We start from the raw sequence: 19,997 nt of genomic DNA, 5'->3' as shown, positions 1-19,997 counted from the left end.
ACACGCACACGCACACACACACGCACACACACACACACACAGCTCATTCTCGAGCAGGCTCTCTGGGGATGATGGATGGATGAAGATTATTGGTATACTCCTCCTGTGTTTGCTGCTATCTATTCACAGACTAATTCATCGATTAAGCACTCACATAGTTCTGTAATCATTTTTAAAGATTTGTTAAATCTTTTGTAAGAACTACAGGGTGGATTGCAAAACTTGAAATAATCGAGAGATAGTTATTGGATTTGTTCATTTTGTTCAAAATAGCCTTATTCTTCAAAGACAATCTTAAACACGACTACAATTAATACAATGCATTGTGGAAGTTGACAGCGTGTCTTCTTGCAATACTGTCTCTCAAATGTCAGCCAGTCGTTGCTGAGGGAATCACATGGTCGTTATATATTATATTTGCCTACATAAAAGAGTGAGAGTTGAAGTACACTGCCTTCATAAAAATGGTACATTGTGGATATAAGCTGGAGTAAGAAAGGTACGTCACTTGAGTGTAATCTAAACTAGCTCACAGACTTTGCTTCACAATTGTCACTGGAAAATGTTCCAAAGTTCAACCCTGAAACAACCAGAAGATGGTACTTTCATTAACTGAAGGTTAACCAGCTCCTCTCCACGCCTTGACTCAACAGTGACAGAGAGAGAACAAAAGTCTCTGCCTCTGCAGTCTTCTTCTGCTATCCTGAGGGGATTACTCCAAAGTGTTTTCTTCCACTTTTTCTAGGCCATTTTCAGTTTTTCTTAAAGACAGATGTTTGAAGTTTCATTTAGATAGTGGTTAGTGGGGGGGTCCTATGTTAGGAAATGTCATCAAGCTAATTGGTTGGTAATTTGACAATGGCCCAGTCAAACAGCAGGGGCGCAGCCAGGGTTGATTTACTGTTAGTCTTTTTTTTTTAATTTTTTTTATCACAGTCTGTGTGCCTTCTGTCCCGGTCGTCTCTTCCTCTGTGTCTCTCTTACTGGGTTGTTTCTCTTCCTACGTGTAATACTGTCATTGCGCTCTACTGTCTGTTTTTCAGTCATTTGTACTTGTTCGTGTTTTTCTGTCTCCTTTTGTCTGCTCGCTGTCCTCTCCCTTTCTTTTCTTTCATCATGTCTTTTTGGTGGGCCCAGCTTTGTTTGTTATCTGCCCTGTGTCCAAATCAGTTCTCTCTTCTATCTCCATTCTTTCACTCTCCTTCATTCGCTCTCTCCTGGTTTATTTTATTTTTTTCCTACCACATTTCTCAATGTCTCCCTTTCGTTCTGTCCTTCTCGCTGTGCGTGTCCTCCTCTGCATGTATGACTTCAGAAGTCTGAGAAAGCTGAACCTCAATCAGCTTGAAAGCTTTAGACGATGGAGGCAACATCAAAGTACAGTTGTAACACTGAACAGTGACCTCAGATTTCTTCAAGCTGTATCGACAATGTTGGACTCTTGTCGATGACACACAAGCAATCTGGAAACAAACACTTAAAAACAAAATTAAAAATCTGAATAGAATCCATGTACAGAGCATGTAGTTCTCTGTTGGCTGGAAAAAAGATAGACAGATTTATTTATCCCCTGAGGAAAATTTAGGAATAGTTCAATAAACTTAAGAATGGAGTTAAGAAAGTTGTTGAATCAACAACTTCTTGTTGTTACTGATGCTTGTGGTGCTCTGATTTACTTTAGTTTAAAAAATGGTCAGTTGGAAAGGTCGGTCCTTCATTTGACTTATAGCTGCAGCAGCCTCTGCTCCTCTCAGTTGTCTTTTTAAATAATAAGTTTACAGGGGTTAAGGAGTAAAATTGAGAATAACCTTTGCCTCCATGGTTAACATTTTTGACATGTTTCTATTCAAAGAAACAGCCGTGGCTTATCTTATCATATACTAAAGATAAATGGCAAGTTTTCATCGTTTCTCCTTTCCTCAAACTACAAAAAAGAAGGCTATCAGGAACCTTTTGAATCTCAAACATTGCATACTTGGAAGCTTGCTAATATGCTAATTATGTCTCTATACTCACTTTGATGAGTTGAGTGAAGTCTCAGGAGTTAATTTCATACAACTCATCATTTCAAGTTAAAAGACAAAGTTGGAGAAACTTGTGTTTATAAGTTCTGAATAGAAAAATCTACTCAACTTGAATCAACCTGAATTAAATCAAACTTTGCTGGCTGGCTGGCTGGCTGGCTGGCTGGCTGGCTGGCTGGCTGGATGGATGGATGGATTTCACTAGAAAAGATTAATTAATTCCCCTCAATTCCTGCATGATGTTTTTCGCTGTGTTTACAGTGCGCTACACCTCTATGTGTTTACAGGCTACACAAACACGATACGTTGCTTCAACTAGTTTATTGTCGAGGTCATCGTAGAAATGTGTTTTATATCTGAGCAGAGCCAGGTGAGCTGTTTCCCTGTGATTCTAAGCTTAAACTAAGCTAATTGCATCCTGTTGTATATCTGAGTATATCGACCTTCTCATCAAGACTCTCTGGAAGAACATAAATAAGTTTGTTTCACAATTTTTCACAGCGAGATTTTAACACAGTAGGACTTCAAGATAAGCTGAAGCAGTCCCCATCTTTAAGATTGTCAGTTTATATTACACTTTGATGCTCTGAACAAAGTTGGAGTTGATTATTATTAACCAGGGGTTTGTGGTGCTGAGGCCTTTCCAGGGTGGTAATTCAGCTTTGGCCACACGAGAACATTATGTGATGGACATGTTGCAGCCATGTTTGGAGCGAAAAGTCTTCTCAGCTAGTCGACTGTCTATAAATAGTCTCTTCCTTATGATAGTATTGTGACATTACTTTCAAAATCCCCACAAACTGCTGAGTGAAACTTTCAGCTGCATAAATATTGGTTAACTTATTAAAGCATTTAAGAGTGCCGCAGAGTTGAACATTCACTTTGTTGGCCATAACATTGACTTTATTGGTGAGCCACTCGTACAAGGAGTTTGGGTCAATATCTCACAGTGAGGTTTTGCTTCACACAGATAATGCTGTGTTGTGTGGTTTGATAAAGCCTTTCCAGGCAGATTCACAGGAAGATAAAGTCCATGGCCAAATTTACCTTACCTTGCATGTTTTTTTATGAAGATCTTTCCTTATCCTTGCTGTCAGGACAAATACCTCTGACTCACTAGTAAAGATTTAGTAAATGTTTAAATGGGAGGACACCCAAGTTAAAATGCAGCCTGATATGTTTTATCCATTAAACTTTATAAAGCTGCTCACATTTATACTGGAAAATGGGATGTTTCTCTGAGTTTGTTCCATGATAATAAGCAGAAGTTAAAGACTGAGCAAGACTAAACTTTGGATTTTCTTTATTTTGGGTTCAGGGATAAAACGGTTTAAGAGACTTTAAGTAAAGTGAGGGGGAAATCTGGCTCGTCTTCCTTTACTAGATTCAATGCATTGTTGAATCCCTGTGAGGGTTTTCTCTTCATTTCAGCAGATGGTACAAACAGTGTTTTAAGCCTGAGAGGAGTTACAGAAGTGTGGGATATGAGGAAATGCAGGACACATACAGTGATGAGAAGACTTTATAAAAGACAATGAGAAGAGAAGAGAAGAGAAGAGAAGAGAAGAGAAGAGAAGAGAAAAATAATTTGTATTTAGGCATGACAACTTAATTTGTCTTCATATTTAGGTGGTCAACTTGCTGAAGAAGGTTTTTTTCACCTTAACATATACTGTATATGAGGACACGAAGCTCAGCTTTGGATATCAGAACACGTATGGCTGTCTAAAAGTGAGAGACTCCTGGAAGAACCAGCACGATCCTTCACAGTATGACATTTTCTCAGTTTAACCATGACAAATTGTTTAATGGGAAAAAAGACCTAAAGTACACCATCCACTCAATCCTCAGTTTTATTTCTCCTTTTGGTGCGGTGTAGAAAATTAATCCTACAAACTGTTATTTATTCTGACGTCATTATCGCAGTCAAGTATTCAGATACAGATCACACGTTATTCTCAGGAGTAAGCGGGGCTTTTAAGTCAAGGCAAGTCGGTTCCACTTATATTGTCCAATATCACCAATAAAAATTTTGCCTCAAGGCACTTTACAATCGACAAGACACTCTCCTTATTATAAGAAAGTCAGTTTGGATGAGGACGAACTACCTCCAGCAACGTACTGCTTCAGTAGCCCTTTAAGTTGTGAACAGGTTAAATCACAAAACAGTAGAGTAAAGAAATAACACAGCATCGGTCAGCTACACACTTTGAATATTAAATCTTTTGACCCTTACATCATCTGTTAAACAGTGAATAGTTTGATTCTGTACAAGCTAATATTTAGTCTTATTAAAAACAGCTGTACTGTCACTTGTGTTGTTTCTTAAAAATGGATATTTTGCCACTAGGCCATTTCTTTCATGGCACTGTTGTGTATGCACACAGAGTTAATCAATGAATATTTATAATCCAGTCACTGCACGGATCACATCTGCATGCTGGAACAGATTTACCAAGCTTGAACACATATTTGCTATATATAGTGATAATCCTTGGAGGACAACTACCCTTTGATCAATTGAGAGATTGAACTTCATTCAGGGACAGACTTGTGTAACGCCATAGATTCACAGCGGTCATCTATAGATCTTCTGTTCTGGCATTGAGTCCCTGTGTTCCCCATGTCTTCATCATGCATGCAAGAGATATTTTACCCTTAAAGTCCCTCTGCACCTCAGTCAGAAAATGGTAAATAAGCTTTTGTATAACTCTTAAAACAAACGCCATCCTTAAAGAAGCTCCGTGACTGAACGCACATCTGGCCTTGGAGTTCTCCCCCCTCTGCTCTCGCCTGGCCTGTCCTTATTCAACTTGCCTTTTACAGGCACCAGTTCTATTTTTAAATCAGAGTAACACCTGGAGTGGCTCTACAGAAGATGGTCCATCCTCCTTCAGAGGGTTTGAGAACAGCAAATTCATCACATTCACTGGGGCTTTTCCAGGTCTCCAGCGTGTGTTTGATAAAAGAAAGCTGCAAAGAAAGCATGTTTGCAGAGCTGAAACCACACTGGGATTGGAGTAGTTTCTGTTTTTAAAAACCATGAGCACCTGGATGGTGAACGGCTGCTCGATTGTTTCAGAGTTGGTGGTAAACTCAAAGGATCAACTATGACTTTTCACTTTTGTCCCTTTTCATTCACTATACAATGGCTCCATGTTGACATGCAGTTTGACTTTTTACAGCTCTATTTACTGTCTGACCTTAAAGCTTTTTTTCTATTACTACAGACAGAACAAATATAATTTACAGAATTAAAAAGAGAATTAAATGTTGTCAAGGTTCCACCTAAGCTTCATTTACATTATTTTGTGCATTTTCAGTGCTAGAACATCATGAAAAAACACTCTGAAGTTTATATTCTTCAAACATGGCCAAATCTCAGCATGAGGCAGAGTGTCATGTGTAGTCAATTACCATGACCAGTCCTCTAAATCTGAGTTAGGAATCATTCATAGATTGCATGTCAAAAATAATTGTAATCACTCCTCACTTTCCACCTTTAAAGCCTTTCCACCCCGGGGGGCCGTGCTAAATACACCACACAAAAATGGAAAATACTCGCCTGTGAATATTTTGCATTAAAACTATTCATACCAGCAGCCATGCAAATTTGTGTTTGAAAATGGTTTGAATACATTTGTGTGGGCTAATTTCTGAGAAGAAAATGAGAGATTCAACATCATCCAGTGATGATGATCTTTTCCTCCTACTCCTCACTCCACAAAATCAGAGGGCATTTTGGTTTGTTAGTCCAATTGCTGTGACATTTGGCAGCTTTTTCCCAACTCAACTACATTCAAAAGTAAACTACCTTAAATCCTCGACTATGCTGACAGCCTGGTTGTTCGACAATCCTACTCCATACATTGCCCTTTAAATGGTTGACGCCTTTACTTTCCAAAAGCTCAGAAAATGCAACCTTCTTCTCAACAAAAGCCGCTTTTTCTGTGAAATTAAACATGACAAAAAAAACAACAGTTCTCTTAAATATGTGGATGTGGAAATAATCACGCAGAAAAACATGACCTTCGGAAATTATTATATTTTCTTCTTCCAAAAAGTGCAGCGGGCAGATAACTTTAGCACACTGTACCTGTCTCGCTTAACACAACTGAATACTTAATGCCTCACTAGAAGGGAACAGTGCAGTGCTTTATGCATTTCAGGCAGTCTCATGTGCCTTTTTAAAATTCATATTCACAGAGCACACCATCAAAGAGCCATTCAGAGAGATCGAGAAGCATTTGCTTTTCTCTGGAGGCCAGAAACACTCCCATATGATAAGCAGATTAGTTCTGGTTTAGTAGGAGACAGCATTGTGTCATATGGCCCCACAGAGAATCCATGCGTGCGCTCTGCCTGCTTCATGTTTTGAATTGACTTGAATAAAGTCAAATTTCAGCTCACTTATTTTTCATTGTTCTGACTGAGTGCCCATTATCAAGTGGATGAGACAAATGAGCATCTGTCGAGGCTGAAACCTTAATGGATAACATTTGGTTTCTAAAATAAGAGTTGAGACCAAATTGGAGTTGCTTGATAAGGCCAACAGTATATTTTTAATATTTAATAAGGATTCTTTTTTTCTTTCTTTTTTTTTTTTCTTTTTTTCTTTTATCATCCAGGGTTGTGAACTCTAAAAGTTTTAGAGCCCTTCAATGATGACAGAGAGGTTAAAGCTGTTTTAACTTTTCTTATCTCCTCCTCCAGACAACTGGAGCTGCACTCTCCTGATGCCAGGCACACCGTGGTGCTGCGCTGCCCAGACCAGCCATCTGCACTGTCCTGGTTCTCTGCCATGCACTCTGTCACATCAACGCTGGCACAGGTCTGTCCTTAATTTGATTGATTATACAGGTAACTCTCCTAATTGGTGTGCCATGAAATATTTCAATGGCCAAAGATTCAGCTCCTCAGAGTGGTTGTGAATGTTGTGAGTCCTGAACGATCACGTTCTCTAAAATCTGTCATCCCACCGCAGCGGGTGCTGGCAGAGGTCATCCAGAACACAGCCAGGACAGGGGTTGCTGGCAGCAAAGAGATACGACACCTGGGATGGCTGGCAGGGAAGGTAGGAATGTGTTTATGTATGTGTGTGTGAAGCCCATTTTTTTATAGCTCTTATTTTAGCAATGATTCTGTAACAAGCAGAATTTACTGGCATCTAGTGAAGAAGTTGCAGATTGCAACCAGCTTGTAAGGATACAGTGTCCTATCGCTGACGCTTTTATTTTGTCAAAGTAGCTGTCGGAGAAAAAAAAAAGTTGGAGACCACTGTTATACACTAATACAAATATATTTATGAATATCATATTCCATTGCTAATAGATCCTGCACTCTGAACCTTTAAGATTTTGGGCCATTCACTTTGTTGATTGATCATTATTTTGGGGAATTACCTAAAAATGGCCTTTTATTTATTAGTTGATCAATTGTTAATTCATTTTTAAAATCTATTATTTTGTTAGCAGGGCGGGCGCCTGAGATAATGACCTCCTCAGATGTGCTATGTGTTGTTTGTGTGTAAAGGTTGGGATATTTTTTAATTGAGCAAGATGGTACAGTGTGTGGCCAAACACTTGAAACATTCACACTTAAAAACAGGCACGCTTGTAGGGGGTGTAAAAGGCCAAGTCACAGTGACGGGGGGCATGTGTTAGTCGATGTTTAAATGCATCAAATTCATCAGCAGAAATATTTGTGCTGTGAAATGACAGCTCGAGAAGGCTGCATACATTCTCACCTTCGTCTGTTTGAGAACGATGCAGCAATTATTGGACACTGGCCCTGCTAATTCTCATGTCAGAAACGTGTGTGTGTGTGTGTGTGTGTGTGTGTGTGTGTGTGTGTGTGTGTGTGTGTGTGTAGCAGGGGGTCAGGTTCACATGATGTTTGAATATCTGTTGAAGTATTGAATTACAAATTTGTGTATTTGCATTTACAGGTTCCTGTGTTGGCATTGTGCACATCTACTGTATACACACATCTTTAAAATTCACACAACCAAGTACACACACATCTAAAGCTCCGCTCTGTCTTTTATATGCAGTCACGCACCTGTGCATACATATCTAACACACACACGCATCCATACCTCCTCTAATTTAGTCCTCGTGAATTTGCCAACATTTGATCCTTCAAATGCAGTACAATGCTGTTACTTAGCAACATATTCTCATTATGTTAAAAAGATGACCCATGACCCTGTAAATCCCACGATATGACTGGTGGAGGCAGAACTTCAAAGAGCAGCTTAGGATTCCATGGCTGGGCTGCAGATAAGCTCTCATAATGAGAATAGTTACGGAGCATTGTAAAATGAAATACTGAGCTGTGTGTGTGTGTGTGTGTGTGTGTGTGTGTGTGTGTGTGTGTGTGTGTGTGTGTGTGTGTGTGCTCTAAATGAGGGGTTTGGAGAGACGGGAGGGTGAGGGGGCACAGTAAAAAAAAAATGAATACCTGCATATGCACAGCCTGCCGCATTTATTTTTAACTAACTCTCCTCTGGGTGAACTATATAGTGAGAATACACGTTTCATGCAACGACCGACCAGAACTGCTTTATGACACAGAGTCTTTTACACATTAAACACACACACACGCACACACACACACACGCACACACACACACACACACACACACACACACACACACACACACACACACACACACACACACACACACACACACACACACACATCATTCCTCTCTCTGACACTTACGTGCCACTGAGTTAAATTATGATCCACCAGTACTTTCACTTAAAAAATGGGATGATTTTAGTATTTAAGTAGGTGCAGCAATAAAGTAATCCAATTCAAACTGAGCAACCTTGCAGGGCCAACTGCTTTGATTTAGTAATCAGTTGTTCAATTCACATTAAACTATTATTATCTACCTGTCATCTATTCATAGTGTTTTGTGCTGCTGGTTGGACTTGGTAATCAATTCTCTTCATAATATGGTGCCACATATACACATATTCTGATTTACCACCACTGCTTGGCTGTGTAGGTCTTTAGCAGGAGGTCCTATTGTGCTGATAATCCTGCGTCAAACCAAGTGACTCAAACAAGTTCTACATCAGAAACATTCGAGGTGAAGAAAAAGAGCACTGAATGACACAGCATACTTCAGGCTCAAGCAATTTGTGCACTCTACAAAACAATCAAATCAAATTAAGAAAATAATTGACATTTGTTAGCCTGCATAGTTTCATTTCTAAATTTCTTTTTTTTTTTTCTTTGAAAAACCACAGTCCTGAATCACCCTGCAAATAGATAGACGGGAAGAGCTGTCCCTCGTGTCATTGTTTATGTGTTTGTGCTACAGACAGAGAGCGAGAAGCAGTGCTGGAAGCCGGTGCTGGTGGTGCTGACGGAGAAGGACCTGTTGCTGTATGACAGTTTACCGCGAGGCAAGGAAGCCTGGCAGAGCCCTGCACACACTTACCCACTTTTAGCAACACGGTAGGTGGCCTATATAAAGACATGCATATGCAGTGTATTTGAGCCATGATATATTTCATGGAGACTAATTTGGTGTTATCGCAGTAATGGAAATTGTATTTTAGAATATCAATAAGAAAATGATACTTACTTTTGATATTACTGATAAAAAAAAAAGTATTCTACCAGCTCTATACTAAATAATATGGTATGTGTGTATGTTTACCTAGTCTGGTCCACTCTGGCCCTGACCGGGGGTCGCCTCACTCCGGCACAGAGCTGTTCTTTGCCACTCGGACTGGCACACGACTCGGCATCGAGACTCACTTGTTCCGCACTGAGACCACCAAAGACCTGTCCATGTGGACCAGACACATAGTCAACGGATGTCACGCATCAGCTGAGATGATCAAAGAGGTCACTACGAGTGAGTCCTGATAACTTGACACATAAACATTCAGGTTCAGTAACACAAGCACCTTTTGAAATGGGTGAAAACACGTAGAAACATGCACACGCAGGCCCTACGGAGACAGGAAACACTGGATGGAGCAGAGTGAGCTGTACAGGTCAGTGTACTGGAGTCTGTGAGGCTTCCTCAGATGTGTTCAGGCACGCTGCAGCAAAAATATATCCAGAGAGATTTAAGAGGCTGCCTGAGGTAAGTACTGCCTGAGGTCTTGCTAGCCTAAATCCACTGCATAAAGCAGAATGTATACATGCACAGATACAAACTCCCACGGACACTCATGCACTGATAGAAGAGGGCTTGTGATGTAATTTGACAGCCATATGTGGACAAAGCACTTGCTATTTATAGAAAGGAATGCTATTCTTGCGTGTCTTTGGCGTTGGGTATTGGTCGTCCAGGGAATTCCGGAAAACCAGGCTCCCCACCTTCTCTCGGCCTCCCCTCTCGCTCAAAGCACAAAATGTCCTGGGAACTGAACTTCTCCCCTGGGTCCCCCTCCTCTTCATATATAACTCTGTGCCAAATTAAGTTTCACTGTAGACATCTCTCGTATATAAAGCAGCATGTATCCAGAAGCAAATGATACACCACCTCAACAATATGTCTTTGTTGTCAGTGTAGTTTCTGCATCATTTATCAACAAACCCATGTTAAAACTATCTTAAAACGTGTGTGCTGATCCAGGTGTAAAGTTAACGTTGTAATGAGCATTGCACGGCTTCATCCACGTCTACAGAGCTCCATACAGCTGTGTGGTAATAACCTGATTTTGTCATGCAATGGTAGTTAACTGAATGGTAGAAAGACATTTTATTTAATCCCATGACCAAATGCTGTCTAGACTGGTGCAAATTGCTCAATATCTACATGTTGCAGCTTTAATGTAGCAGTGGAATCAACAAATAAAGTTAAAGGCCTACACGGGTCATATTTCACTTCAGCTGGATGATTAGAGCAACTCACAGGAGTCTGTTACTCAGTGTAGATTTCCTCACCCTAAACCTGAGCAGAGGTCTAATCAGCCAGGATTGAAAATACCTGAGAGTGTGCAGGGCCTTTGCATCCTGTATTAATGGATTGCTTTTCTTTTTTTGTGGGCATTAGGAACCCCAGACTGTATATAAAAGTAGATGTATCTGCTGGTCTGAAAAATTACGCCAATGCGGAATTGCCTTAAACTGCAATACCGCCAAGTGCCGCTAGAGGTTGGCTCCGAAAAGCCTCCGGCGACATAGACTCCCATTTAACTAGTCTCATGAAATATGAAGTCAATAAAAAAAAATTCCGATGGTTATTTTGGTGTTGTTAGCTAAAGTCACTTCTTCTTATTAGTTTTCTGGCGGTCCATCTGATAATAATCCCGTTAATAATTAGCAAATAAGCCTAAAAAAAAAAAAGCTGTGTTTTTGGGGCGTGTCTGCTTGATTGACAGGCCCGTGGTGCAGTCAGGTTACAGCTACCAGTGGGCGGGACGTAATGTCAATGGGCTTCCAATCAGTCAGATCCCCCCCCCGCCCGCCCAACTTTTGATGTGTCTGTTGGTTGTTGCTCAGCATGTATATCAGCTAAAAACTGCTGCCTGCTTATTGAAATAGTCCTGTGATAAAAATAAAAATAGTATTTTCAGTTCTTAGAAACCAAAATAATGAACTTAAAGGTGCTAAAATGATCAATAGAGCTCAACAGACTAAGAGAGTCTGTGTTACACTGTTCATACATAGGTAGTGATGCAAGCAGCCCTGACATTGCTGTGATGACCCAAATATTTGTTGCCGCAGCTTTCATTTTGTACTGTAAAAGTGATTTAGGATACAGGTCATTATTATGAGACACCTGCCATGAGATTAATCAATGTTTATTGCTCACTATCGAGTTTACATCTTAAATGGACCCATAACTTTTCAGAAACAGGCTGTTAGCAACAAGCCTTCAGTTTCTTGTTACGGTACGAGGAAAGTAGTTTACACTTCTTTGAGAGCGAGAGTGATAATGCATACAAAGTGCATTCACTCATTTTTCAGCAGTCGCCACTTAAGGAGTCATTACGCTGACCTTGTCAGCTTTTCATGTGTAACGTCCTAAATCATTGTGATGTTTTATTCACTGTCAAAGCTTACAATAAAGATTTTCTCTGAAGATAGATTAACTCTCAATCATTCATCGGGTGGGAGGCCATTCTTGAGGGATTTTAAAGGGGTAAGTAATTTGTTCGGCTCTGAATTCAAGCTTCACCAGCACTTGGCCTGCTGTCATTTCTGTGATTATTATTTCCAAGGTGACTTAAAGTTCTCAGAGGTTACATTGATATTATGAGCAATTAGTGGGATAACGCATCGTGTATTCACAGTACTTTCAACCCTGATCATGTCACCGCAAATCTTCCTGTCTCCTGGCTTGTCTCACTTAACTGCACACCTGTCACTATAACTAATTTTGTAGAAATCAATCAGCCCCATCAACCTCAAGAAAATAGACAAATTTGTAAATTAACCTTATTCACTCTATTGCAGATGATTAGATTAGAAGATTGACCCTATTCTCTTTTGCTGCATGCTGAATATGAAGCCACTGCCAGCTCCCAAGTAGCTGAGCTCAGCTTAAGAGTGAAAGCAGGAGGTAACAGCCTGGCTTTGTCCTGGAGTGCAAAATTGACCCAGCATGCCTCTTTCGCTCGCTAATTTATACGTTAAATTAGAAGTCAGTTGTCGTTTTGAAGGGATTTGTGAGAAGTGATGGTGTTTTTTATGAGCTATTTAACCAGCTGCTTGAAAAGTTCCTGAACAAACTGAACCTTTTGTAGTTTCCAAGGTCAGGAACTAAGTTTGAACCACAGATTCAAACCATTAGTCTATCCTTGGTTTCAGATTTGTCTGTGTAAAGTCAGTAATCCAACATCTCCTTCTTCTCATTAATGTTGCTGTTCAAGTGACGGCTGTACAACTTGTTAGATTGTATTGGAGGTCAACTGGGACTCCTTAATGAACGGGTAAATGGCTTAATGACTTGGAGCACTTTAAAAAGTAATTTTACCTCAGTGGTTGTGGAAAATTAACCCATTAACCTGCTGTGGCACTTTTAGTCCAGCGCAGTGGGGTACACTTTCAAAATATGAAGTACTAAAGATTTTAAAGACAAATGGAAGTTAAAACAACTTTTGTCCTGCAATAACCTTTTAGACGTTGTGGTATCAGATGTAGTTTCTCTCTCCTCTCTCACCATCTCTCTTTCCCTGATTCATTCAGTTCCTCTCAGTGTTATCACCCTCTTCCCCTCCTTCCCTCCTCCTGTCTCTTCCACTCACCGTCAGGCAGAAAGAAGGGCTTTTGTTGCAGCCTGAAAAGCCCCTTTCTCTGTGTGAGTGTGTATTTTGGTGGGAAACCCTGCTTCCCCACAGAACAAAGTTCTCAGGTAAAGGACTAGAGTTTCACATCCAATATCCACTCCTGAACACAACAAAGACCTCCACTCTGTGCTCCATTTATACCATTAGGGAGACATTTGTCCTGCCACATTGTTTTTACATCACAGGAACAATATTACACATTATGAGACTCATTTTTCATCCCGGCTGTGATGTCCGTAGGGTTAAAACAGGATATTATACTGTCTTGACTGTATGAGTGTGTCTCATTTTTCTTTGATTCGCAGTTCTTCATGTCATAATTTCCCCCCGAAGTAATCAAAACAGCTCTATTATTTTTGGGTGTTTCACATGTAATGCAATAAGGAGCAGAGAGATCACTGTAAAGCACTGCTCTGATTACTTGAATATGGTTTGACCCCAATGTTGCTTTTGTGCTACAGTTATCCAAAATAATAATGAGGCTGTAAATGTAAATACAATACAAGCAATTCAATTCAATTGTATTTGTACAACAACATCCCAACAATTCGACAGTTCCCACATGAGCAGTGAGTTTGAAGCAAAAACTCCATTTTAACAGGAAGAAACCTCAGACACAACCGGGCTCAGAGGTGTGTGGCCAGCTGCCTCCAGCGGTGAGGGGAGAGCAGAGAGAAAAGAACAGCATAGAGATACAGGAAACCATTCTGTATAACATTGTAATAAAGAAGCCACTTCCACCTAAAAGAAACGGGAACTAAACCTTCGAGAAAACTAAATGTGTTTTGCCCTGCTACACAAATAGAGTACACCAGGCTGCGAGTTTATTAGGATGGAAAGTTCAGTCTGAGGCACTTGCCTTCAGACTATTTATAGCAAGTAGATGTACAGTAAGAGTTGTGTGTTTGAGGAAGCTCTCAAAGACTCCGAGCATCACCAAGATTCTGCTTCTTGAATTAATTAACATTGTTAGCTAAATCAGCAGAGTGTCGTACATACAGTGAGGGGGAAGGATGGGGGGGAGGGGGGGTAATAATGCTGTACACCTTGAGGATATTAGCTGGTAGCTGAGCAGCTGGTGGTGAAGTATAAACTAAGAGTACTCTGAACTATCGATTAGCCAACAGCTCTAAAAGGTTTGCTTGGTGGTCTCTAAAACAAACGGTCAGAGGATGAGGTGATGTGATCACATGACGTAAAACTGCTGTTTTTTTTTTTTAGCAGGACAATAAAAGCTGCTGAGGAACAAACCTCTACCAAAAATGCAGAGATGCTTTATTTATAAGGAAAAATCCATTAATGCCAAAGAAGTAAACTTCGAGAGCTATGAATGACACAAATGATGTATAAATAATCCACCCTCTTTCTCTCTGAATAACGTGTTCACAGTAATCAAACCGAGGCTGCTATGGTTTAAGTTTTGTCTCAGAGAGAGTGAGTGGAATATGTTGCTCATGTTGCCTGCCAATAAATGAACATTTGTCAATTAATGATACTTTATCATCTCTTAATTTCAATACATAATGTACAGTGTTGAATGGTGGAATAAATAAATAATGCTACCCGATAATTACAAAATTTAAAAGAGACCCTGTGATCGGCCTCAAAAATCCTGATTAGAGCACCCATAGTAGAAACATCCACTCGGTTAATGCAAACTAGACCGCTTGAAGTAAACTCAATTCATTATTTTTTAGATGGTGCCCATAACATAACTTTACAGAAACCTGCAGTTTTATTTGGGTTTTGTAAACTCCAGTATTCAATCGACAATTACTGTAACTGTGGCAGCTAACAACTGCTGCTAATTAGCAATCAACCTAATTCGACCCACTTTGTAGCACTGTTTGTTTTTGTCCACAGGTGATTTCAGTGGGACAATACATTTTTTTTTTTTATCATTTATTCTCTCCGCAGACCCATACAGTTGGTGACCAAATTATGTTATGTCCTACATCTTAACAAAAATAGAAAACTCAAATCAAGTCAGCATTGTTCTGCAGTACAAATCATCTGCTAACCCTGTGAAGCGGAAATGAAACACCTTTTGCAAATGGTGTTTGACTATCGTCTGGTATGTGTGTTTCTGTAGTCACAAATGTGGTTTCAAGATCGCCTGTCAGATAAAGATGTGAAACTAGGTGTGTGTGTGTATAGGGCAGTTACCAAGATTCGACTGACAGCAGAGAATTGGCCTGTTGACAGTCGGACAGAATGGACTAAAGCAGAGCGACAATACACACACACACACACACACACACACACACACACACACACACACACACACACGAATACGTCAACGCGTATCTTCTGTCGCCCACTGTGAAAAGACACATACTTTCATATGCGTCGCCAGGTCTCGATTACATGACTGCAAGATAGAAAACACAGCATCAGCATGCAGGCCTTTACAGAGTGCACACTCTGTACATATACTGTATGCTAATACACACTCCGCTTCCTGTACACGCTACACGCGCCCACGCACACACACATCTTGGTCAGGCTGTCAACAAACAAGGGAAACTCTCTTCACACTTGTTGTCTCCGTCAAACAAACTGGTTGCTCAGTAGATCATCAAGAGAGATCAGCTTATGCTGTAAATGAAGCTCTGAGAGTGCGGCCTTCATGCCTGCGGTGTGTGTGTGTGTGTGTGTGTGGGGGGGTGTCCTTTGTTTTTGGACTTTAACGTACTCGCAATTAACTGGAGCTCATTGAGCTGCCTCATCGGTACCTTCATTAAGCGTACAGCATGTTCAAACGTCCACTCAAACTCTTACTGTATTTCTGCCACCTTAACATCATGAATAACCATTAGAACGAGGAGATTTCGTCTCAGTCAACTAGTTAGTGATCAAAAGTGAAAATTCTGTCTTCCAGGTTGTCTGTACCGCAGTAAGGAGTGCCGGCTGGTGATCCACTATGAGCAGGGCTTCTCTGTGCTGGCTGACCCAAAAGTTGAAGCTCGGGAGGACGGCGAGGGGGGAGTTGTGCTCACTCCCAGCAAGCCCCAAGTGCTCCTCTCCTACCCCTTCGAGAAGCTAAAGATGTCCTCGGATGACGGAGTACGCATGCTCCTCCTCGACTTTGGAGGAAAAGAGGGAGAGATTGTGAGTGTTTTTATTGTTCTTAAGCATTACGTTTCATCGCAAAAAAAAAATGTGAGGAGATGACAGCTCGGTGGTCTCCTGTGCTTTTGGTCCACCAACAGCAGATACAAAGGAAAAATCGGTTTCATCTGGAAGAAAAGATCCACCTCGGAGCAGTGACTTTGTTCCGTGTAGAAATAGCTTCTTGAAGATATTTTGTGGTTCAGCTACAACGTAGTTAATAGAAGAAACATGTGGTGCAAAAATTACTTTCCAGACTAACAGACTAACCGAGTGGTGTTGGTAGCTTCAGTAGACCACAATGCAATTGTGCAATTCGCCAAAGTTAAATAGGACTGTCAAAATCTAATTTGAAATAAACAAATCTCAAAAAACACAATCTGATGAATTTATTTAAACACAAGCTGTGTAGTGCTTAACTACCATTTAGAGCTGGTGCTGTGCTGTGGCTTTGATGCTTGTCTAATTCAACACTGAAAGCTAATGTTCCTGAGGCGGTTTCATTTTACAAGTCAGAAAACAACCTTAGCTTTTACCCATTATTTTCCCATCTCTGGTGTTGAATCCAAATTGCTTTCACACATTACTGCTTAGACAGTTTGGTGTGATAATCATCCTCGCTGCAGGGTTTGATTTGTGTCAGTGCAGAGGGTGAAAGTACCTATTTTATTGACGGGTCAAGAGGACATGCGATGTGCCAGATGGACATTTCACGGCACTCTGTGCTAGTACACTGATCATTACGCATCATTTTCCACGTGTTTTCAAAGTACAGTAATTCAAATATCTTATGACGGTGTCCTAATGTAGCATCACTCTCCACCTGGGAAACCTGTTCGGCAGATAAAAATTAAAAAAAAAAATACTCTTATGTTGGCTTTTAGAAGTATATCACATTTTTTACTTTGGGCTTTTCAGTTCATGCCGGTGGAAAAAAAAACAATATTCAATATCAAGCTTAGTTTTCTGTGGTCATGTTCAGCTCGCAGTAAATAGAACAAGTTCGCAGCCACTCAGGGGGCCTCAGAAGGCCTTCTGGGAAATGAAGCAAAACACAAACTGCAGCACAAGGGTGCAAGACAGGTGGGAGGGTGTGTGTGTGTGTGTGTGTGAGGGGGGGTGGGGAGAGGGGGGAGTGCAGCAGAAAATAAATTACAGCACTTCATCATAAAATAACGTCTGAAATGAAACAAACTTCACATTTTACGTAGGTCTTACGAGGTAAGGGTGTTGGAGAGTGGAGCTTTCTGTAAAAATAGCCCATCACTTACTGTGAGAGCTTTAATCCGTTAACACCACCGAGCAGCTCGGTGAGTAGCAGCGCTGGGACCGGCCTCGGAGTAATCACAACCGGTCGGTGTTTACACCTGAAAACAGCCGGGTTCAACCACGACCACTCACACAAACCCAAGATGTTCGTCAGGGTACTGAAAGTGTCAGTTTTTAGCTCCCCTGGATTTTATGGAACAATATGATGTGAATATTAACGTGACTCTCAAGCGAATGAGCTCTTTTATTACCGTCCCCTGGCCATCATACAAAGTGTTTTACCCAGAAACACCATCATGGCTGTTTAATCATTCATAAAACCACAGCACTGTGATTTACTGTATGCTGGGAAAGAGGCTGACCGTGGACACTAAAATATCGACTCTCCAAGCATGTGGGATCTAGAAACTGGAAACCGGCGTGTTGCACATCAACTCTGTCAGACAGACCCATGTTTGACTGCCCCGTTTGCGCTGAAGGCAAATAAAGAAAAGACTTTTGGAGCTTTGATCGACAACCCCTCCGTTGGCTACCTAAGCAGAACAGACTTTGGAGTCTGTCGTATTTTTGATTCCCAGAATCCCGAGCCAATTGCGGATGTGGCTGATGGCTCATTACTTCCAACACTTGAAAGTTGAATCAGATGGGCCTTTTTGTTTCACAGTGTTGACTACATTTCGTCACGGTCACAGTAGAACAGAAGATGTACCATGGCTGGCGGAGTTTTGAGGCCCCGGCGTGTAGCTCTGCTCTTGTTTCGCTTGTACGAAGTTTGCTGGGGGGGGGGGAGCTGCCTCTAAAATGTCTTCAGTGTGAAATGTGACCAAGTAAACAGTGGTTTAAGTGTGATTTTAGAGACCAGGTCTCCTGATAGGCTTTAGGAACGGGATATGAGTCATAGTACCGGTGAAATCAGCCGCTGTTGATTCAGGCTATGAGAGAGCTGTGTTCATGGTGATGTGGTGTTTGTGTGTACGCAGTGCTCAGCTCCAGCTCGGCTCCAGCTAGAGCTGTCTAATCCCTGCCACAAGGGAAACTGTTGACTGTGGACTTAGTTTTGAATATATTCTTTTTCATTGTGGTATGCTTCACAGGCCTTTCTTTTCCTTCTCTTCTTTACCACATCTAAATGCTGTCATCTCCTCAACTCTTTCAGATCTTTTCACCTTAGTCTCTCCACTTTTTCATGTTTTGTTCTACTTTTTAATTCTCTTGTTTTCCCCTCTTTCTCCAGCAACTGGACCTCCACTCGTGTCCGAAGCCGATCGTCTTCATCCTCCACTCCTTCCTCTCGGCTAAGATCTCCCGCCTGGGCCTCCTGGCCTGACAGTCTCTCTAAAAAGGGACATTTCACCTCCTTCGAAAACAGAAATCCACCTTGTTTCGCCATCTATCTGCAGCCCGCATGCAGCACACCAGCTCAGACTGCTTCAGCTGGAAACCCAAGCTGAGTGAATGTAGCCTCTATCTGGAAATAGACTCTTTTTTTGGGTCTCCATAAAACCAATGGAGAAAGCAATCGAGATTAGTCATGGTATGACTAAAATGTGCTATTGACAGAGACACCCCCACACACACACACACCCCACCCGAGGTAAAGCGTCCTTGCAAAGGGCTGCATGGACTGAAATGTAGACTGAAGAACCACAGCAGAAAACATGGACTGGCGTCCATGCAGACGGACGGAGCAGATTGGGCATTACTGTCACGTCGGTGGACTGGCCACGTGTAGCAGGGTTCAGATCAATTCCCTTTTAATTCAATCGAAATGTAATGGCAAACTGCCTTCCATTTACCATTTATATAATTTATTTACCATTAGCTCTGAAAGAACGTTCTGAATTTCGCTCGTCATTTTTCTTCCACAAAAACTTGACACACTACTGCATTTGTCTTTATTAGCGTCCCCTGAGATGTCTTGTTAGCAGTGTCAGCATTCATCATTAAAACTCAAGAGGCACATTCGGCACACGGATTCCCACAATGTGACCGCTCACTCAGATTCAAAATGTCACGTATGCTTTTTAACAGGTTGTATACGGTGACCTGACAGCTATACTGGTATTATGAAGTATGGAGTTTCATGATAAGGATGCATCTGATTAAGTATCATAATCAAATATTACAAATACGTATGAAAAGATTTTTTTTTTTTTTGGCCATGTAATTTAGGGCAATATTTTGATCTTTATAGGTAAATATGCATGTTGATTTTCTTGTTGAGTTCGATGACTATTTGACGTTTACAGTCACTGAGCACTTTATTAGGAACATCTGTGCAGTGTAATGCAATCCAAAACAGCTCTTCCATAAATTTCAGTTTTAC

General features: G+C 41.0%; 1 protein-coding gene across 1 annotated transcript in view; it reads left to right on the top strand.

Annotated features, from left to right (window-relative positions):
- Positions 1-19,646, top strand: part of sntb1 (syntrophin, basic 1) — a 31,764-nt gene extending 12,118 nt beyond the window's left edge. The window contains exons 3-8 of the mRNA XM_069143184.1: positions 6,738-6,855; positions 7,009-7,098; positions 9,361-9,497; positions 9,707-9,903; positions 16,173-16,402; positions 18,906-19,646. Of these exons, the coding sequence (XP_068999285.1) occupies positions 6,738-6,855; positions 7,009-7,098; positions 9,361-9,497; positions 9,707-9,903; positions 16,173-16,402; positions 18,906-18,998 (865 nt within the window). The 3' untranslated portion in view covers positions 18,999-19,646. The remainder of the gene's footprint in view (positions 1-6,737; positions 6,856-7,008; positions 7,099-9,360; positions 9,498-9,706; positions 9,904-16,172; positions 16,403-18,905) is intronic.
- Positions 19,647-19,997: the final 351 nt, after the last annotated feature.

This window comes from Embiotoca jacksoni, unplaced genomic scaffold, assembly GCF_022577435.1.
Source record: "Embiotoca jacksoni isolate LCO1_2020_lvr unplaced genomic scaffold, fEmbJac1.0.p SCAF_11, whole genome shotgun sequence".
Taxonomy (NCBI): Eukaryota; Metazoa; Chordata; class Actinopteri; family Embiotocidae; genus Embiotoca; species Embiotoca jacksoni.
The sequence above is the reverse complement of the archived record's forward strand: the minus strand, read 5'-3'. Positions and strand labels throughout refer to the sequence as shown.